Source organism: Octopus sinensis, linkage group LG2 (assembly GCF_006345805.1).
Source record: "Octopus sinensis linkage group LG2, ASM634580v1, whole genome shotgun sequence".
Taxonomy (NCBI): Eukaryota; Metazoa; Mollusca; class Cephalopoda; order Octopoda; family Octopodidae; genus Octopus; species Octopus sinensis.
Window position 1 is genome coordinate 116,042,691 of NC_042998.1, and position 19,738 is coordinate 116,062,428.

General features: G+C 34.4%; 1 protein-coding gene across 3 annotated transcripts in view; it reads right to left on the reverse strand.

The window, feature by feature from the left end:
* LOC115225708 (glutamate receptor ionotropic, kainate 2-like) overlaps positions 1-19,738 on the reverse strand; it is a 1,130,247-nt gene that overhangs the window by 114,358 nt on the left and 996,151 nt on the right. For all 3 annotated transcript variants that reach the window (XM_036499016.1, XM_036499022.1, XM_036499020.1), the window contains one exon: positions 13,983-14,180. In XM_036499016.1, coding sequence (XP_036354909.1) covers positions 13,983-14,180 — 198 coding nt within the window. The remainder of the gene's footprint in view (positions 1-13,982; positions 14,181-19,738) is intronic.

Below are 19,738 nucleotides of genomic sequence, written 5' to 3' on the forward strand. Positions count from 1 at the left end.
CGATAATAATGCTATGAAAAGCAAACACAAGTCGAATGAGTTTCTATCGTTTACAAAATATAAAAATAATGATATAGATTTCATAACATATTCCTAGATACGACCTGGCAACCACTAGAAAGTAAAAACGAAGGAAAATAGCAATGGAGATGTCTGCGTTGGCTTTCATCATAGACATCATCTGTAAATGCTGGCATAGATTTACATAACTGATAATGCATTAGAATACATTAGTATGTATAATTAGTAATTCAAATAGTTTCAAAATTCTAGCCGTTAATACAGACAACTGCTTTAGATTTCTAATAAATGTCTTATTTTTAGAAATGCTAAATCTATGTACATAAGTAAATGTATTTCGAAATAGTCATATAAACCTATTCATTTACACGTAATCAGAGAATACTAGAAAGATTATGAAGTGCACATACATACATGCATATATATATATATATATATATATATATATATATATATATATATACTCATAAAATACAGTGTACATTTAAACGCATATGGAATCCACCCGTGGGATTCAACACGCGAGAAAGAACAGCTAGGATCTATAACCACAAAATTAGCATAAAATCCCGACAGGAACGAAATGAAAAAAATAAAAACTTTTACCATCTAGTTTCCTGGACCAATTGGTTTCAGATTTTAGTTTAGCAAATAGATTAAGAAACCAATTGGTCCAGGAAACTAGATGGTAAAAGTTTTAATTCTTTCATTTCGTTCCTGTCGGGATTTTATCCCTAATTTTGTGGTTATACAACCTAGCTGTTCTTTCTCGCGTGTTGAAACCCACGATTGGATTCCTTATGTGTTTAAATGTACACTGTATTTTATGAGTAATACGCTAGGCCACTGGAAATGAAAATTTCTATTAATTTCCATTTCCCTTTGATATGATTAAGTATTGCAAGATTTTGAATCATTTTCGGATTTTTAAAAGTTGGCATTTTTTAATGCCGAGGAGAGGCTGCGTCTGCGCAGTAGATTTTGAAAAAATTAGGATGTATAAACAACAGGCACATAGTTGATTGCCACATGTTTTATATATATTAATCTAAGGTGTACCTGTTGACGTAGATTTCCCCTAGCGAATATTATTTATTTGCTAAACTAAAATCTGAAACTAATTGGTCCAGAAAACTAGATGGTAAAAGTTTTTATTTTTTCATTTCCTGCCTGTCAGAATTTTATCCCTAATTTTGTGGTTATAGAACCTAGCTGTTATTTCTAGCGTGTTGAATCCCACGAGTGGATTCCTTATGTGTTTAAATGTACACTGTAATTTATGAGTAATACGTAGTATTTTATGAGTAATACATAAGTAAATACATTACACACACACACACATTTTGACGATGATGATAATGATGGAATCTCTCCTCGAAGACGACGTATGAGCGTTCAGTTTTTGAGGAACGACCTGCACAAATAATTTGCTTTTAGTGATCAAATATTCGTGCTGCGCATTAGCTCACTATCTCCATCAAATCGCGTCAGATGTCGAAGTGATCACAGAGCAATGTAAGATAACGAAGTTACCAGGATATAAATAAACCCATATCTGCCGAATGGTGGTAAGGATATAAACACAGACATAAAGACGCCAACTGATATACATATATATATATATATATATATATATATATATATATATATATATATATATATATATATATATATATATAAAATTCAGTTTTGGAGGATTACTAGATATGTGGATATTCTATTTCAGATAATACAAAATATAAATATAAAACCTAATGGGTTTATCTGAAAGTAAACTCATGGTATCCATTTGCATATCACGAAATAATACTTAAAGGACATAACCATTATACCAGCAGGGTATATACTATAGTACCTTAATTATCTCCTACTTTAGTTAAAACTTAAATTAATTAATTATGAAGGAACTACGCGTGTTTCACTATTGGAATATTGCACTATATATATACATATGCACAATTGTATATATATACTAGCATTAAAGACACGTCGTTGCCGGGTCATAGTGCTAGTGCATGTATATATGTGTATATATATATGTGTACATATTACATGTACATCTATATATATATATATATATATATATACATCTACACATAAAATGCAAAATACAAATCTATATCTTGATATCGCTAGTGATAACAATACTCAAAATATATAACAGACTGTGATTGTTAGCTCTTCTTTTTTCTCTACATTGTATACTTTATAGACAATAGTATTTTCTTTAATTTAATTTTTTATTATACATCTGGACTATTCCATTTGTGCACGCTAATCTTGTTTTTAATTTATTCCCATTCCTGTGAAACCACTTATCCAAGTTCAAATCATTGATTCAATTTTATACCAATGGCTATTTTTACTTTTTTTATGTTACGGTTATATTATACTTTAGTTTGATTTAATTTTTACTTACAACATATAATTCAATTGTTGTTATTATTTTTATTGTTAAAGTGAAAGCATCTGACATAAAATAGAGAAATATTTTTGTTTCACTTTTAACACGTAATACTGAAATAGTGGAGAAGATATGATATTGCTAAGGGCTCGTTCTAGGCAAGAAGTTGAACATTGTTTCCCATGAAACTACATGGACCCTAAGTAAGGCATGTGTAAAATTTGAATGAAATTGGTTTTGTAGTTCTCAGGTTTTAGGGAATCGTAGTGGAGAAGATATGATATTGCTGTGGGCTCGCCCTAAGCAAAAAAGTTTAAAATATTTTGCCGATGACACTCCCCGGACCCTAAGTAAGGCATGTGTAAAATTTGAATGAAATTGGTTGTGTAGTTCTCAAGTTTTAGGGAAACACACAGACAGACAAAGAGACAGACACACATTCTCAGTTTTATATATATAAAGATATACACATATATAAATACATATATGTAATCATAAAATTTACAATTATTCCAACACATATTTAGGTTCTTTTCAAAATATTATAAATCTAATTTTACATCCCTTTAAAAAATACGGCGTATGCAGACGACATCACCATTATCGTGTCCGATGTGGATCACCTAGAGAGGATAGGCGAGGTCATTAAGGAGTACGAGGCGGTGGCAGGAGCAAAACTTAACCGAGATAAGTCCGTCAGCTTCCAGCTCATCACCTGGGGAGGCAAGTCGATAGGTCCTAACAACGTCGTCGGGCGTTGGGCGGATGGGTTGATTAAATTGCTTGGATTCTGGTTTAGTCCGGATCTCCAGAGAGAGAAGAATTGGAGCGAGGTGGCGAGTAGGGTGGCCAACCTAATTCAGACCTTGACTGAGCGGTAGCTATCATTGAAAGGGAGTGCTGAGGTAGCAAATGTGTTTATCGCATCTGTGATTATCTGCAGCCTGACCTTCGTGCCTTGTCCGGATTCGTGGCTAAGCGAGATGGAACGATTGCTCTTCCACTTTTTGTGGAGGGGCAGGGGTCCACTTGTAAGGCGCTCTATCTACTGCCAACAGCCGCTAAAGCGTGGGTTAGCGATGCCATGTCTAATGATGCGTAGGCATGCGCTGAGGCATCTCTGGCTCTACCTGGATGGTGAACGGTTGTGGTCTCCGTTCGTTAAACTGATCCTTCTTCGGTTCACTTAGTTTCGATGAATTGGAACCGTGGATTAAGCGTAGACCAAAGCTGGACGCGTGGTAGGTCGAATTTCAGCAGGCACTAGCGCTTATCTACCAGACGGGTAATGCCAGTGGCGAGCGTTCCACCTCACCATGCTATAGAGGGCTGGTAGAGGCAAAGTGTGACGATGTTCCGGGGGAAATCCTGGGTTTCGACGAAGGTCATCTTGTTTGTTTATTCCGAAAGACATTCGGGCCGGGGCCTTTGGACAACTTCCAAATGTCTCTGACTTGGCAGTGTTACTGAGGAGCCTGACCAGTTCGAGATAAACTCGCTAGGCATGCCTATTCATGTCGGCCCACTTGCCCAAGATGTGAGCAGAGCAGTGAAACTCTTCTGCACGCTATTGTGCAGTGTATGGAAGTTTCGGAAATGTGGGTATATGTCGAACTGTTGTTGTCACGTCTGGAAAGAGTACAGCTGTCTTCCTAGTCAATTATATAAATTATTCCACCATCCTCCTTCAATAAGGAAGGCAAGATGTGTTTTCTCACTGTGGTAGCGTGTGCGAAAGAGGTTGTTTGGAGGACGAGAATAAGAGGTGTGGCTATGGGTGCCTTCATCTCCAGCCCTGGTGTGCCCAAGGTGTTTGTTTTCTATCTTAAAAGGAAACTAGGGTTGGAGGGGAGACGCTTGTCACCCGTTATATGTGGCAAAAAAAGGAAGGAAGTAACGCGAATATTGAAAAGCCGCGTGAGTGAAAAACATAAAGGAAACTGAAAGGTTTAGTGATGGATCCGGACTTGTGGGATCGAACCCGTCTCCCATTCCATTGTGCCGTTTCTTTTGTGTTGTACGTTCATTCGTGTATATAATTTGAAAATTTTTAACTGCGCATTTTAATGTTTTATCATTTGATCCCCCACTTCCTCACATTTTGTATCGTCTTCTCTGTACTAAGCTTCCATGACAGTAATAAAACGAATTCGTAATTTGGATGCATCAGGTATGACCCGATTGTCAGCTTTACAGGTAAAATAAGCTTGCCCTGGTTGTTGCGAAAGCTTACAATGTCCATGTCAATACGATCTATCGCCGGCAACAGTGAAACAACAACACCAACAGCATCACAGACCGTGCCCGCAGAGGGCACCCCATGGTGACCACACCCAGGCAGGATCACTTCATCCATTTCACTAATCGCTTCAGACGGGCCAGCGTGACAGCTCACGAGACCATTGGTACTGGACAGCGAACCATCAACGACGACACGATACGACGTCGACTGGCCGCCAACACTCTGCGTTGTCGTCGTCCTGCTTGATGATCTATCCTCACCACCCACTACCGTCCGGCACGAGTACAGCCGGCATCAACAATGGAGCTTGATATTTTTCTCTTAAAAGAGCCGGCACTGCGTTTCCAGCTCGGATGGCAGATTGAGAGTATTCCGTGGGAGAAGTGAACGTTACAGAAACGCATGTGTCATGGAGAGAGACGCGTAAAATGACCAATGCATCATAAATTTGGGGGTGCATTAATCAGAGAAATGGGCCCCATGTGTTCCAAAATGTTGTTGCAACCAGAGGGAATGGCATCAGAGCGGAATGAAACATTGACCACACACTAAGACCGCACATCGAGCCTTTCTTCGGGCATCACCATAGCCACGCGTTCCAGCAGGACAATGCTCGCTCCCACACGGCAAGTTTCACTATGCAATATGGACTTCCAGCGTCAGCATAGCATCATAACCATGCCGTAGCTGGCTTTCAGCTCGGATTTGAACTCAAATGAATACCTATGGGATGAAATCCAGAGACAGCTGAACCAGGAGGTCCCAAGGCCGACAACTCGTATGGAACTGGAGGCAACTTTTCTCAGGCTGTTGGCATAGGTGCCAATGGTTTTTGTGAACTGCCTCCATGCAGCGAAGGTCTATGACCGTTTTGAACACTCAGGGAGGGCCTACAGGATAATGAACATGTCATGCCCTACAGTCTCGATGTTCAGCATCAGCCCACTACCAGACCATATGACAATAACCCATAGATTGTGTTCAAAGTTCGTCGAATTAACTGACTTTATCAGTTTATCAAAATTTATCTCTGACATAATATTAAAACATTTCACAGTCACACACGACTCGCGTTTCTTTTACTGTCCATTATATATATGTGTGTGTGTGTTTGTCACCCTCACCGTCGCTTAACAACCGATGTTGGTGTGTTTACGTCCCCGTAAGTTAGCGGTTCGGCAAAAGACGCCGATAGAATAAGTACTAGGCTTACAAAGAATAAGTCCTTGGGTTGATTTGGTCGACTAAAGGTGATGCTCCAGCATGGCCTCACTCAAATGACTGAAATAATTAAAGAATGGAAGAATATATATGCATATACATTCTTCAATTGCTTTTCGCGTTTGATCCAAATGGTTGTGAAGGAAGATGAAATTTATAGCCACAATGTAGATTTCCAATTGTGGCGTTTTCGGATTCTTAATTGGATTCACTAGGATTCAAACCAGAATTCTTTCTGTAAACTTGATTTTATTAAATTTTATTAAATTCATAGCTGTAATTCAAGAGAAGCATCAGTCGCACGTTTAATACAGTCTTGAAGTGGAGAGACCTCACGTTCCCACTCTCAACATTTCTCCCTTTATTCCAGATGCTTGTATTCGCAACTAAATGTGCTTGGACGTAAGTGTAAGTCACCGTATATTATGCGTGCATGCATGCGATGGATGCATACCAAAATTAATATAACAAAAGAGAATAAGCCTTAAACAAATTTGGTACTTTCATTCCCTCTGTATAGAAACAACTTTAGAATTATAGTAACAAACAGAGGTTTTTATGACAGCAGCTGACTTTCTTTTATTTGTTATTTTAAAAAAAATCCATGACAACTTTCGAGTAATTTTGAGTCTTTTCTCAGTCTTGAGAGTGAAGAATAAACACTGGTCAAATTCAATAAATCGAACGATGTAAATAACACCAAGAGTAGCTTCTTGGACACTTTAGACTTAATTTTCTAAAAATCTACCTTAGTTTCATTTTCACAAACACACACACATACATACACATAAATACAAACACAAACACAGACATATATGCATGAATACCAACACACACATACACGCGCACGTGCACACACATACACACACGTACATCTATGACAATTTACTAAACATACTTCTTACATTTGGAAAGAAAAAAACATGCACTAAGTATAGTTCTGATGCTTTTAAACATTTCATTAGAATGGTGAGTTTGAAATGTTAGATGAACTTTGAAATTGAACGCATAGCGATATAGGGAAAATAAAGTTAAACATCAGTCTTTATGTATGTGCGCTTATGTAAGTGAAATTGCTCACACACATACACACATATTGTGTCCACACACATGAGACACACAGACATATTGTGTGGTAAAGAAAGAGAGAAAATGAAAGAGAAAAGAGAATAATGATTTTTTTACTAACGATACCAAACATTGAATTAATATATATGTAAAGTATGAGCATATATTCTGTGTCTTTCAACGGTTGATTTTTATTGTAGGCAAAGAGCCAAGAATTTTGGAAGCAAAGAGTAGTCAATTAGATCGAAGCAGTACTTATTTTATTGACCAAACATATTTATTATATTGGCCGAGCAAAGGATAAAAGACGAAGTCTACAACGGTAGGTTTTGAACTTTAGAAATATGAAAGATATAAGTAAATAACAAAACAATTTAACCACAGATCTATTATTCTTCCAATCAATTGGCTTTTACTAATAATTGAAAAACAATATTTAATGCACGTGTGACCCTGCCATGCTAGATTTCGTAGATTACCGATAAAAATATTACGTTTTGTTTAAATACAATATATTTATGTTCTCTGTTCATAAGTATTTGTCCTCAATTTCATTTCATTGCTTTGGGGAATGTGCCTTTGTGTGTGTAGCGAGCGGTTAATGAAGACCCAGAAGTAATAAACTGACAATCAATGAACATAATGATATATCACCCCCAGTATAAAGAAAATTTGGGTGAGTACTAATGTTAGAATTCAATACGAATTTTTTACATTAATCACATTTTTGAAATCTCAAAATTAAATGACTGCAAAGGAGAGATATGTGGTTAAATTCAGGTCAATGGGTTACTTGATAATGCTCGCTTTCAGTCCATACATACATACATACATACATACATACATACATACATACATACATACATATATACATACATACATACATACATACATACATACATACATACATACATACGTACATACATACATAAATACATACATACATGTATAGTTATATGCATGCATTAAAGGCATACATGTGAATATACATGTGATTTCGAGTGTGTGTATTTGCTTGTGAATGTTTGTAGATGTGTAAAGCTGATAATCGATTTCGCTTAATTCATTTCTTTTGTATATTTTTTAAACCATATATTATTTGTGGTAGGTTGATGAATTATTTTATATTCATTTGTAATGGAGAATAAACATCATTTATCTAACTTTAAAATTTCTACACGAGAGAAAAGAGAAAGAAAGAAAGGAGCAGCCCATAAGAAATAAATGAATTGTACGGGAATTTATATACATGAGTGTAAATTTTATTTTGATAGGAAGTTTTAAAAAATTAATATAAATTAGGAAACAATACCATATAAATTGGAATATAAGACGATTCATTTTGCTCTGAAGTGGACGATGATATCATTTTCGAAATTAAATTAGTCAGACTTGGAAATAAAAGAACAAATAAATCGTTGTCGATAAATTAATGAGTATCTACAGAACAATGATGTTTTTGAAAATGACTATAAAGGGATATTAGCCTTAGTTTACGATGTCTTTATTAACTCGATGATATATTTTTCATTTGTTGGCGATTCTTGGTAATAGTTTTGAACATATATATGTGTAGCCATTCCTATGAACATTAAGTCTGTGACTGATTGGATTAAAAGAATATGACGTCAAATTGTAATTAGCGAATACATAATGGAGATTTAAAGTGCGTTACTGATTTAATATGAGTTTATTCTTCTCGGTATATGACGAGACTGTATAATCATTAATTTCTTAGTCTACAAGTGAGCTTTTATTAAATTCTCCACCTCAGAAATATTCTATTCACTTCTTCGACGACACATGACCCTGCATCCTGTAGTCTCATTGTTGGTTACTATTGCAACATTATTAAGTTGCATCTTTTTGTTGCCGTTCATGGTTTTCATCTTGCGTTCAAATGTCTCCTAGCAATCAACCTTAAATCTCTAACGTTTACAATATACTAAGTTTCCTAGACTTATAATAAAGGTTGCTATTTATTAAAACAATATAATGTATCTTGTAAATTTGAAAAGAACACGTTCATGTATTCATAAAGTTGATGTAGAAAAGTAACTTTGAGTTTTATTCAAATAAAACGAAGATATCTTCCCCCAAAATTCGTAGCATTACATTAAATATATTTTATTATTATCCGTATTTGTATTTCTTTATTTATCTGAATTATGAATTGCTATTGAATGGAGCACTTTCCTTATATGCCAAAATATTACAGTGAGACATAAAGCACCTTAGTTGTTTCTTTTACTCTGTGACATGGCTTAAAACAATTTTAAAACAACAGATTAAATGGCTAAAGCAGCTATTAGCTGAAGCAAATGTTATTTATGCCTTGTAGTTTCTGCGTAGTCCAACTGGAGTCGATAAAAGCAGTTTACCTAAAAGATATAACCGATTCACTGAAGAATCTAAAACAGATACTGTGAGTCAGATTTATTTTTTGCAAATCAATAAATACGTTGGAATATCAATCGAAATATTAAAAGTTTGTATCGTATCGCTTTTGCTGGATTGTGGGTCCTTAACCACTTAATACTGGAGTACTTATTTGACCTAGATGTAAGTAGATAATCTGGATATATAAGTATCTCTTTGCAGAAATAAGAGAGTAGATTTAGAAACTGCTTTACAGTGCAGAGGCCAATTCCTGTTCATGCTATAGCGGAAAAGCCAGAATCCGAACAGAGAGGTGAAATACTGCGTTGGTAACAATAAATCCAAAGGAGCGTGCATAGAATTCCGATATCTGTGAATGCTGTGAGCAGTAAATTTTACCGTCTTTTAACGACGGAGTATAGAGAAGGAATGAAGTATTCCGTGCCTGGCTCTAGGCATAGTGTACATTCAGCAAGTAACTAAAATCTTAGCATTTAACTCCCAAAGCTTATTCTGTTTCTATTGTGAGGGTATCAAGCATACACACACACACATACACAATCGCACACATACACGCATGTATATATATGCGCGCGTGTGTTTTTACATAAATATTCGTATGCATGTACATATACAAATATATATATACACACACAAACGCACATTATATGTATGTGTATGTATGTATGTATGTATGCAGGAGGGCCCCCATATATCATGCCCGTAATTTCTAAATAAAACAAGAGAAATATTCATATCAACCATAAATCCATTCGTCCTTAAAAGCGCATACATAATGTGGACATATTAATCATGTTGATACATTAGGATAGAAAGAGAGAATAAGATAGAGAGAATGAGAGAGAGGGGGAGAAAGAGAAAGAGACAGACAGAATATTTTTGTTGAATATTTGATAGTAATTAAATACACATCAAAGTCACAAGTGAAAGGCAAGAAGAGATGAAAGGTCTGACGAAAAATTACAGAAAAATTACTGTATATGGATGGTAGAACTATTTTCATTCGTCTATATATTCAATTCCATTTTGTCAATATTTTAAAAATAGACGAAATCTAAATTCACGCCCAGACTGTTTACTTTCAAGAAGCTGGCACCAACAAGTCACCGAGCAGACACAACCATGATGCATTTAAATATATGCTAATACCGAAAAACAGAACATCTATTGCTTGCGAACTAAACATAGAAAAATGATATGTCAGTTGTTCGAAATTCGTTACAGATTAAAATAGTAAAAGCTTCAGATGCAGCGGAGAATAAAGTTATAACGCAAAAATACAAAGATATAGCAGAAAAACCTCCAAACCGATCGTTGAAAAATTAAAGATTATATATATATATATCGTGGCACTCCGTTGGTGATGACGAAGAGGGTTCCAGTTGATCCGATCAACAGAACACCTTGCTTGTGAAATTAACGTGCAAGTGGCTGAGCACTCCAAAGACACGTGCACCCTTAATGTGGTTCTCGGGGAGATTCAGCGTGACACAGAGGGTAACAAGGCTGGCTCTTTGAATTACAGGTACAGCATAAACACTAAGGAAGAGAGAGAAAGCTGTGGCGAAAGAGTACGGGAGCGTTTGACACTGCCCACCCCCTGCCGGAGCCTCGTGGAGCTTTAGCCTCATGGAGCAATAAATACTCACAACGACCGGTCTCGGAATCGAAACCGCGATCCTACGACCGCGAGTCCAGTGTCCTAACCACTGAGCCATTGCGCTCAACGCACACACACACACATACACACACACACACACACACACACACACACACACACATATTAATATCGTAAATATGAGGGTAATAAAGTAATATAATTTATTACCAGTGGTTAGCATGCATAAATAAAAGTCATAAGACATAACATACTTTTAAAAAACATAAAGTTTATAAAATGTTTGTATACACAGAGAGGAACACATTGACAGGACTCGTTACATGCTAGAAAGTGCAGTTAAAACCCAAACCATGTATGTATGTATATATATATATATAATATATATATATATATATATACACGCACACATACATACACAATATATGAACTCCTATAGGTATATGTACGTATACATTAATACAGATCAGTGAAAATGAGTGCTCAACAACGCATTAGGGGTTAAATATTCTTTATTCGTGAGGTAACCAGACTACCATTGTTTTTCTGCTCGGAGGGATATCTCTCAACAAATGTTCAAGTCTGTAACTGGGCGCCTCCGTCTTGGATATGGGATGTTGTTATACATTACTGGTCACAATGCGCTTTACATCGTTTCAGCTGTCGAATGTTACCACTCTGCTGGAAAGGGGAGCAAGCCCACATTCTCCTTGGTCGCAAAACTAGTTCGTAAGAGGATTACCCATTAACAGCTGAGTCTCCTGGGGCAACGTGAAATGAAGTGTTTTGTTCAAGAACACATTGCGCTGCTAGTTCGTTATGGAATCGAACCCACGATCTCCCGATTTATAAGTTTTATAAGTATATATATGAATACAGATATGTGAGTGTGTGTGTGCGTACACACACATACACACACACACAAACGCACACACCCATAAACAAAAATAAGAGAGATAACTTAGAGCGGCCAGTGACATTTGAAGAACATAGATAAATGCATTTACTTCAAATACCTTACAACATGAAATAATGGTCTATCAAAATCAGAAGGGGAGATAATCTTAAGCTTCAAGGAATCTCCAAAACTGATATGCCATTAAGTAAAATGACGAGTTAACTTCGAAGAAATTCTTAAATTTTAAGGTCATCTCCCCTTCTATTGGATCTTATTTGTCATTCGGTAATTATGGTCCATGCTCCAGAGATGGAGAAACTTAACAAATCAAGAATCTATTTTCCCTGCATTTCGATTTTTCGTTCCTCCCACTCTCGCATTCTCTCTCTCTCTCTGTGTGTGTATATATATATATATATATATATATATATATATATATATATATATACTTACAAGTTGAGCAAAAGTGTGTTACGCTGCTATATGAGTATATAGATATAAAAATTGGAACAAAAACGCAACAGAGGACAATAAAACATCCGGACGGATAGACGATACAAAAACGGACACGAAGACTGATGAAAGGAGGCCCTGAATGGACCGTCTTTTTTTTCCTGTCCCTTTATTTGCTTTTGTACTGTTTATCCGTCTGCTTATAAATTTATATACATAACAGACAAGGCAGCAATCTGGCAGAGCCGTGAGCGCATTGTACAAAATATTTAGTGCTACTTTCCCTAGCTCATTTAGTTCTGAACTAAAATTGCCACTAGGTTGACTTTGGCTTTCATGTTTCTGTGTGATAAAATAGGTATTGTGCGTTTAGGTATAATAAAAATTACTTTTACATATGTACACAAATACTGCTCTTTTCCTCTCAATTCACGCATGACGACGCTTCATAAACATTGCTGATATTTGTTTATGGTTTCCAATGATTATTATGCAAACAGTTACTGAACCAGATATCTTTCAGCATAGTCTGCTTCGTATGAACCCTTATCTCTTCCAACGACTCTCTTTTTTAATTTTGTGTTTGTTATTATTGCTTCTGTTGTTGTTGTTGTTGTTGTTCTTCTTCTTCTTCTTCTTATTCTTATTCTCCTCCTCCTCCTCCTCCTCCTTCTTCTTCTACTATTTCTTCTTCTCTCTAATCATCAGCTTATAGTTTATGATGCCTGAACACCCACTAAATATATCTTCAAGATTTTTAGTAATCTGGTGAAACGAATTTCAGTTCAATGTGAGTTTGATGCATATTTATAATTAAATTCTCTTTTTCCTTTCAAATATAATGACGTAAAGCAGTTTTAAATAACCGAAATAGTTTGTCTTTTTCTTCATATTTGACTGCTGTTGTTTCTTGTAACTTGTATGCCCTCAGCATTTACCTGAATGATTTTATATCTTCCTTCCTTCTTTCCTTTCTTCTTTGTCCTTTTATTTTACCTCTATCTCATTGGTTTCAAATTCATGGAACAATTTTTTCCACCTTACTTTTTCTATTCTTAATTCGTTCGCTCTTCCTACACATCCTTCATGTTCTCTTTTATTCTCTCACTTCATTCAAATGTCCATATTACAGTGTAGATTAGACCTAACCTCAACTCATCCATCTATATATATTTCACAGATTTTATTACTAGAACTAAGTCATTCCACATTTAGCTCAACACATCAAGCTATAAACATTGCGGAATAGGTTAAGGAATATATTAAAAATCGAAATGGTAAGGATAAAGACAGTAGCTTTTAATATCAATAGAGAAAAAGATAAATAATTTTCATCACTATTCAGTTTTTTAGTATAGATACAAACAGATTTATGACATCATATGTCAGAGATTATGTTGGTATTTTATTTATATTGGTCACGAGTAGGAAATTGCATTTAAGATTCATGCACCCACTTTTCTATTGAGATTGACCCATATTCATACGTACTTGTTTTGAGATTTTATGTGCATGTATACATATATATATATATATATATATATATATATATATATATATATAATATATATATATATATATATATATATATATATAGGTGTGTGTATGACAAACTGCTATAAATATATTAATTAAACTGTACGATTGATTTACATACCTTTTCGATAAGTTCTCTCACCATCCCATTCCAATCACCTGTTTTATCATTTGGTGCACCGTATGTGCCATCTTTAACAATATAAACTGTGTAGTTAAATTTCAGTTTCAGTGCAATTTCTCGTAGTAAATCGATTGCAAATCCTTGATAAGTTTTCTTGCCACTCTCTTCTTCCTTTAGCATGGCATAGGGAGGTTCCTATAAGACAATGAGAACAATCATTAATAATACTTTCAGAGTAATAATGTGTTTATTATAAGATGGTAAAAAACGACATTTTATAATTTGGTTTTGGTCTCCAATATTGGATGAAGACAGATAAAGATATAAGATTGCTGTTGCTATCTCATTATTATTGGACAAATCATTATGCATCGGTCAAAATTCCTATTATTTAATTTTCGGCTCTATATGCATGAGTTGAAATATTTCTGACGTCAAATATCCGTTTACTTTTTTTATCTTTTATCTTTTGCTTGTTTTTACCCTTTGACTACCACCATACTGGAGCACTGTCTTGAATGGTTTATAGTCGAACAAATCCATCCCAGGACTTAGATTTCTTAAAGGCTGGTATTTATCCTATCGGTCCCTTTTGCAGAATCGCCAAGTTACGGGGACGTAAACAAAACAATATCGGTTGTCAAGCGGTAGTGGAGGGTAGACAGGTACAAACACAAACACACAAACACACACATATACGATGAGCTTCTTTCAGTTACCGTTTACCAAATCCACTCACAAGGCATTGATCGTTGTGGGACTGAACTCGGAACTTATGTGGTTGGGAGGCAAGATTCTTACCACACAGCCACGCCTGTGACCCTATAAGTGTTTGATTTAATTGCTAACACTTCACTATATTTTTAATCTTGTGTGGATTTAAGAAGAAATTTCACCTTTAATGTGCGTAGTTTGATAAACACATCACATCTAGAAAGAAGAATGTATAAAACATACTATGTAACAATGCATTAAGTGATATCATCTACCTTGCAATCGTAGATTGCAAGGTAGATGATATAACTTATAATCTTAAGATTCTGCACATTATAGACAATTCATATTGTCTAAAAGTTATCATGTACTATTTCCCGGTTTCTCTATATAAAGTTCCGTAGTATTTTGTCAATATTATTTTCTAAGTCACGTTAGGGTTCATATAAGTGGCAGATATTTCTTTCTTGAAATGGATGAAACTGAGTGGCTAGACTTAAGTTTAAAAGATTTGTCATATTAATATGTCTCTAAGTATATTTAATCGAATTAAGTGCAGAACATCCTCATTCCATATAGTGTTGCTTCAGAGATTTCAACTATACATACACCATTTACCATATATAATATTGGATAGTTCTTTCAAAGTGTTATGATACACTCTTCTTTCAGTAAATGTTGATGCTTCTGTTGCCGCAATCAGACTGGATTTGCTTATTTGTCTCAGTAATAAGTTTTTTAGTTTTATATGTCTACCCTTCATAAATATCTTTATCACTTTAAGAATATTTGCTGATGTTCTCTTTAAAGCAACAGTAAAAAAACGTCCTTCAGTTCTTTTTAGTTATATATCTATATATTTTGTGTTTAAAATTTCCATGGAGACGCTCGTCTTTTTTCATAGCGAATATAATGACATAAATAACAGTGAAGTAATTTTATTGTTTTCATATAAACTCTCATTAATTTGGAGATCTTGTACATATATAAGACATGATTATGACTACTAGTAATGACGGTAATAATATCAGTAATTATAAATAGATGTTTTCAAACAAATATACAGAATTTCGTTGTTGTAACAACCCAAAGCTAATGAAGAGGCAGGAGTCATTGAGTGACAGTAAAAATGCCTTCCAGTATTTAATAATGTAACTTTATATACACTGTTTAACTTTCATTCTTCATTGTTCGATAAATTAAAGGACCAGTCAAATACTGTGTCAATTTTAATCGACTATATTCAACCCTCTTGTTTTATGATTTCATACTTTATGATAGAAATTCTTATAGAACTATGCAATGTTTCTACTTCTTTCACACTTGCACTTGACTATTTTACCTAAGTCAAAACTGGTTGCGGATATTTAATTGATTATGCGCATGTTTCATTTTCACGATTTGAAAATTAGATTTATTTCCATTACATCAACATTTGTTGTTGCAGTATTTCATTTCCTATTCGGCTTTGATAAAGGAAGACTTCAGATTAAGTACAGTCAGGTTATAATTATTCTATTCTTTTTGCTCGTTTGATAACCCTGAACTGCATCATTTTTCAGTTTATCATTTGAAGACAAAGAAGACGTGATGTATTTGGCTATTATTTCTGTCTGGTCAGGCAATTGGAAAGACATTCTATCGTTGACTCAAGTCAACCATTAGATATATTCAGTAAAAATTGCTGATTAATTAATTTTAATTCTTGATCTCTGAAAGTTTCATAGTTCTGAGTTTTATGAATTGATTCTAAATTTTATTAGAAATGGCTGACTGTTTTTCATTATTATATATGATTAAAATTTATATATTATTAAATGTGTTAAACCTGTATTAGACATTTTATATCAACCTTACAAAATAACAATAAAAAAATAAAAACAAATTAATTTAATGTATCCGATTCAGTTCTGAGTTGAATTTACGATACATGATTCAGCTGGTTGATTATCGAATATATAAATGTGTAGCACACCACTTGGGTATTAGTTTTAAAATAATACCTCATTTTATGAGAATTCATGTCTATAAAATAACCTTTAGTTTGAAGATCTATCGACATTTATAGAGCGATCAGGATTAACAACGTCTGCCGTATGAAAATATTGTGTCTGAATTATTTATTTAATTTAAATGTTGCACTTTGAAGATCTGTTAAATATATTTTCTTTTGAGAATCAACATAAACGTAAATGGATTTTCAGGTTTCATATGATCTTTACCACGGAAACACAACCAAAACACACCTGCAGATACATAGATGTGCATATATACACAGATAGAGAGCCAGATATACAATTGAAGAAACAAATACATACATTACCATGATCAAATGTACACTAATATATGCAAGCGGAGGTTTGCAAATTTGTTCATAGAGTGTATCTGTGTATGTGATCTGTGCGTGGGCTTTTCGGGTCTGTAGGCAGGTGGAAATGTGTGTGTATGTTTGTGTGTAAACAAGTTCACGCAAAAACATTGCACTGCCCCCTCCCCCATACCTATGAATTAAAAAGAGATGCGTGTTTGTGTATGTATGAGCGGGCATGATTGTGTGTGTGATTCTGTGTGTGTGCATACATACATTTCATGCGTATATGTGTCTCTGAAGTACTTTGTATGCACATTTGGCTACTTTTTCTGTCTGAGTTGTAGTTCACTTGGGCAGTGTATACAATTAATAAAACGTTATCATTACTATTATGTAAATATGTACTGCACAAAAAATATTAAGTAACATACATACATACATACATACATACATACATACATACATACGTACGTACACACATATACACATACATACACACATACAAGTGACTGATAAGAAATTTGATTGCTAACCATATTGTTCCGAGTTCATTCTCATCTCACTGCTTGACACTTTGGTCAGGCGACTTCTCTCTTAAGCTTGAACCAATCAAAGCCTTGTGAGTGGATTTGGTAGACGAAAACTGTGTGTGTGTTTGTATGTGTGTTCGTGTGCTTTTTTCTGCTTTTGTCTTCCATCACTGCTTGACAACCTGTGTTGGTTTATTTACGTCCCCTTAACTTAGGCGTTCGGCAAAAGTGATGATAGAATAAGTGATAAATTTTAAAAATGTACCGGAGGCTATTTATTGAACTAAAAACAATTTCTTCAAGGCGGTGGACCAACATGGCCGCAGCCTAAGGACTGGAACAAGTAAAAGATAATATATATATATATGTATGTATCTATGTATATATGTATGTAGGTATATATATGTATGTATGTATATATGTATTAGAAATTATTAGCTCACAAGAAGTAAATAGGTAGTTAAATATTGTACTGAAACTTTGAGGGCTAAATGAAAATGTTCATTTTATTAACGCGAGAAATCATGAGCACTTTGCTTTAAAACAAAGCTCATTTGAGCCATATGACAACGATCATTTGTAATATATTACACTACATATCACAAACGTTAACTAGTTGGGGAAAAGTAGTGAAAAAGACCAGCCTACTCTACAAATTTGTTTTAAAAAGAAGGAAATAATAAAGTAATGAACAGAAACGAAAATCAGCAAAATATTACGCTAAATCAAACACGCAGGCAACATATACATGTCAAAAACAAAAACCAAATATGCACCCAACAGATAGTATATACATCTGACAGCTACAACTCATTTTTTAATGTAGACGTCTACACCAGACACATTGACCTCCTCTAGTATATAAAACCCTCCAAAATGACTTCCTTTTGAAAATGTGCATAAGAAGTTCAAGAAATGTTGGTGATGAATATTCTAACTTTGGAGTTGAAAGAAACTTCCATAAATTCATATGATATGCACAAAATCAACATGATTAAAAGGCCTCTTTTAAAATCCTGTAGTAGTTATAATTAAATTTATATTTAAGTCAATGCAACAAAGCTAAATGCAAAATTCTGCCTTATACAGAAAAATATATAACTTTACGAAATAACAGCAGAATACGAAATATTTTCAAAGATATTCTTGAAGAAATTGATATTACGCCAAATACAAACACCACATCAAGATAGAGAAGACAAAACATGAACCAAGAGTCTACATTTGGGAAAAGATATTGATAAATCATAAGTCATAAAACAAAAACAAAAATGACACTAGTAAACAATCTATATTCGTTTCTTGATGATGATATAGATATCTCTTTCTTGATGACCTGGACACAAATAGAATCCTCAAACACTACAAAGCAAAATTGCTTTTCCCACAAAGGAAAATCAAATTCTGAAGCTCCCACAGCATAATCTCAGTCGAAACCAAACTCTACTTCTCACCCTCAGTAGCAACTTCTACTTACAATCGAAATATGATGACCACAGGAAGCACTAGATGAATGCTATTCTTCTATGTTAACTAGACGGGTAATGCAATAATATATACCCAGAAAACGATATACAAATATTCAACACGAATGTTTTGAAAATACTGTATATTACATAAATATTGATCATGGGTACTTCTAACATATTTAACATCTGTAGAATTTACTAGGTCAGAGATTTACATGGAAATGTTTGCTGATGGCCGCTCTCCCATTTGATAAAGTTAAACGGTTCAACATTTTATAGATACTTCTCGGTGTCAGCTATAAGATTTAGTCAACGAAAGTTCATCCAATGCATGAATAGCATTGAGCATGATGCTCTATACTACTTCGCGTTTTTGGTGTCCTTTTTAATTATCGTTATTTCTCTGTATATGTATATATATATATATATATATATATACGTGTGCACATACACATATATAAATATTTATGTATTTGCATATATATAGAATGAATCATACAAACACATGTAGTATATATATATATATATATATATATTATATATATATATATGATAGATCACCATGATAGATCCCTAGACACTAAACCTTTTTCTATTTTCTCCCCCTGTTTATTTCTGCGTTCCTTTCTGTCGAAGAGGGTAGGCGGAAACGTAAAAGACGTTCTCACTTCCCGAGCGTTAAAGTAATACATCTGTTTGTTGTTTACACACTCGATTTCGTCTTTTGAT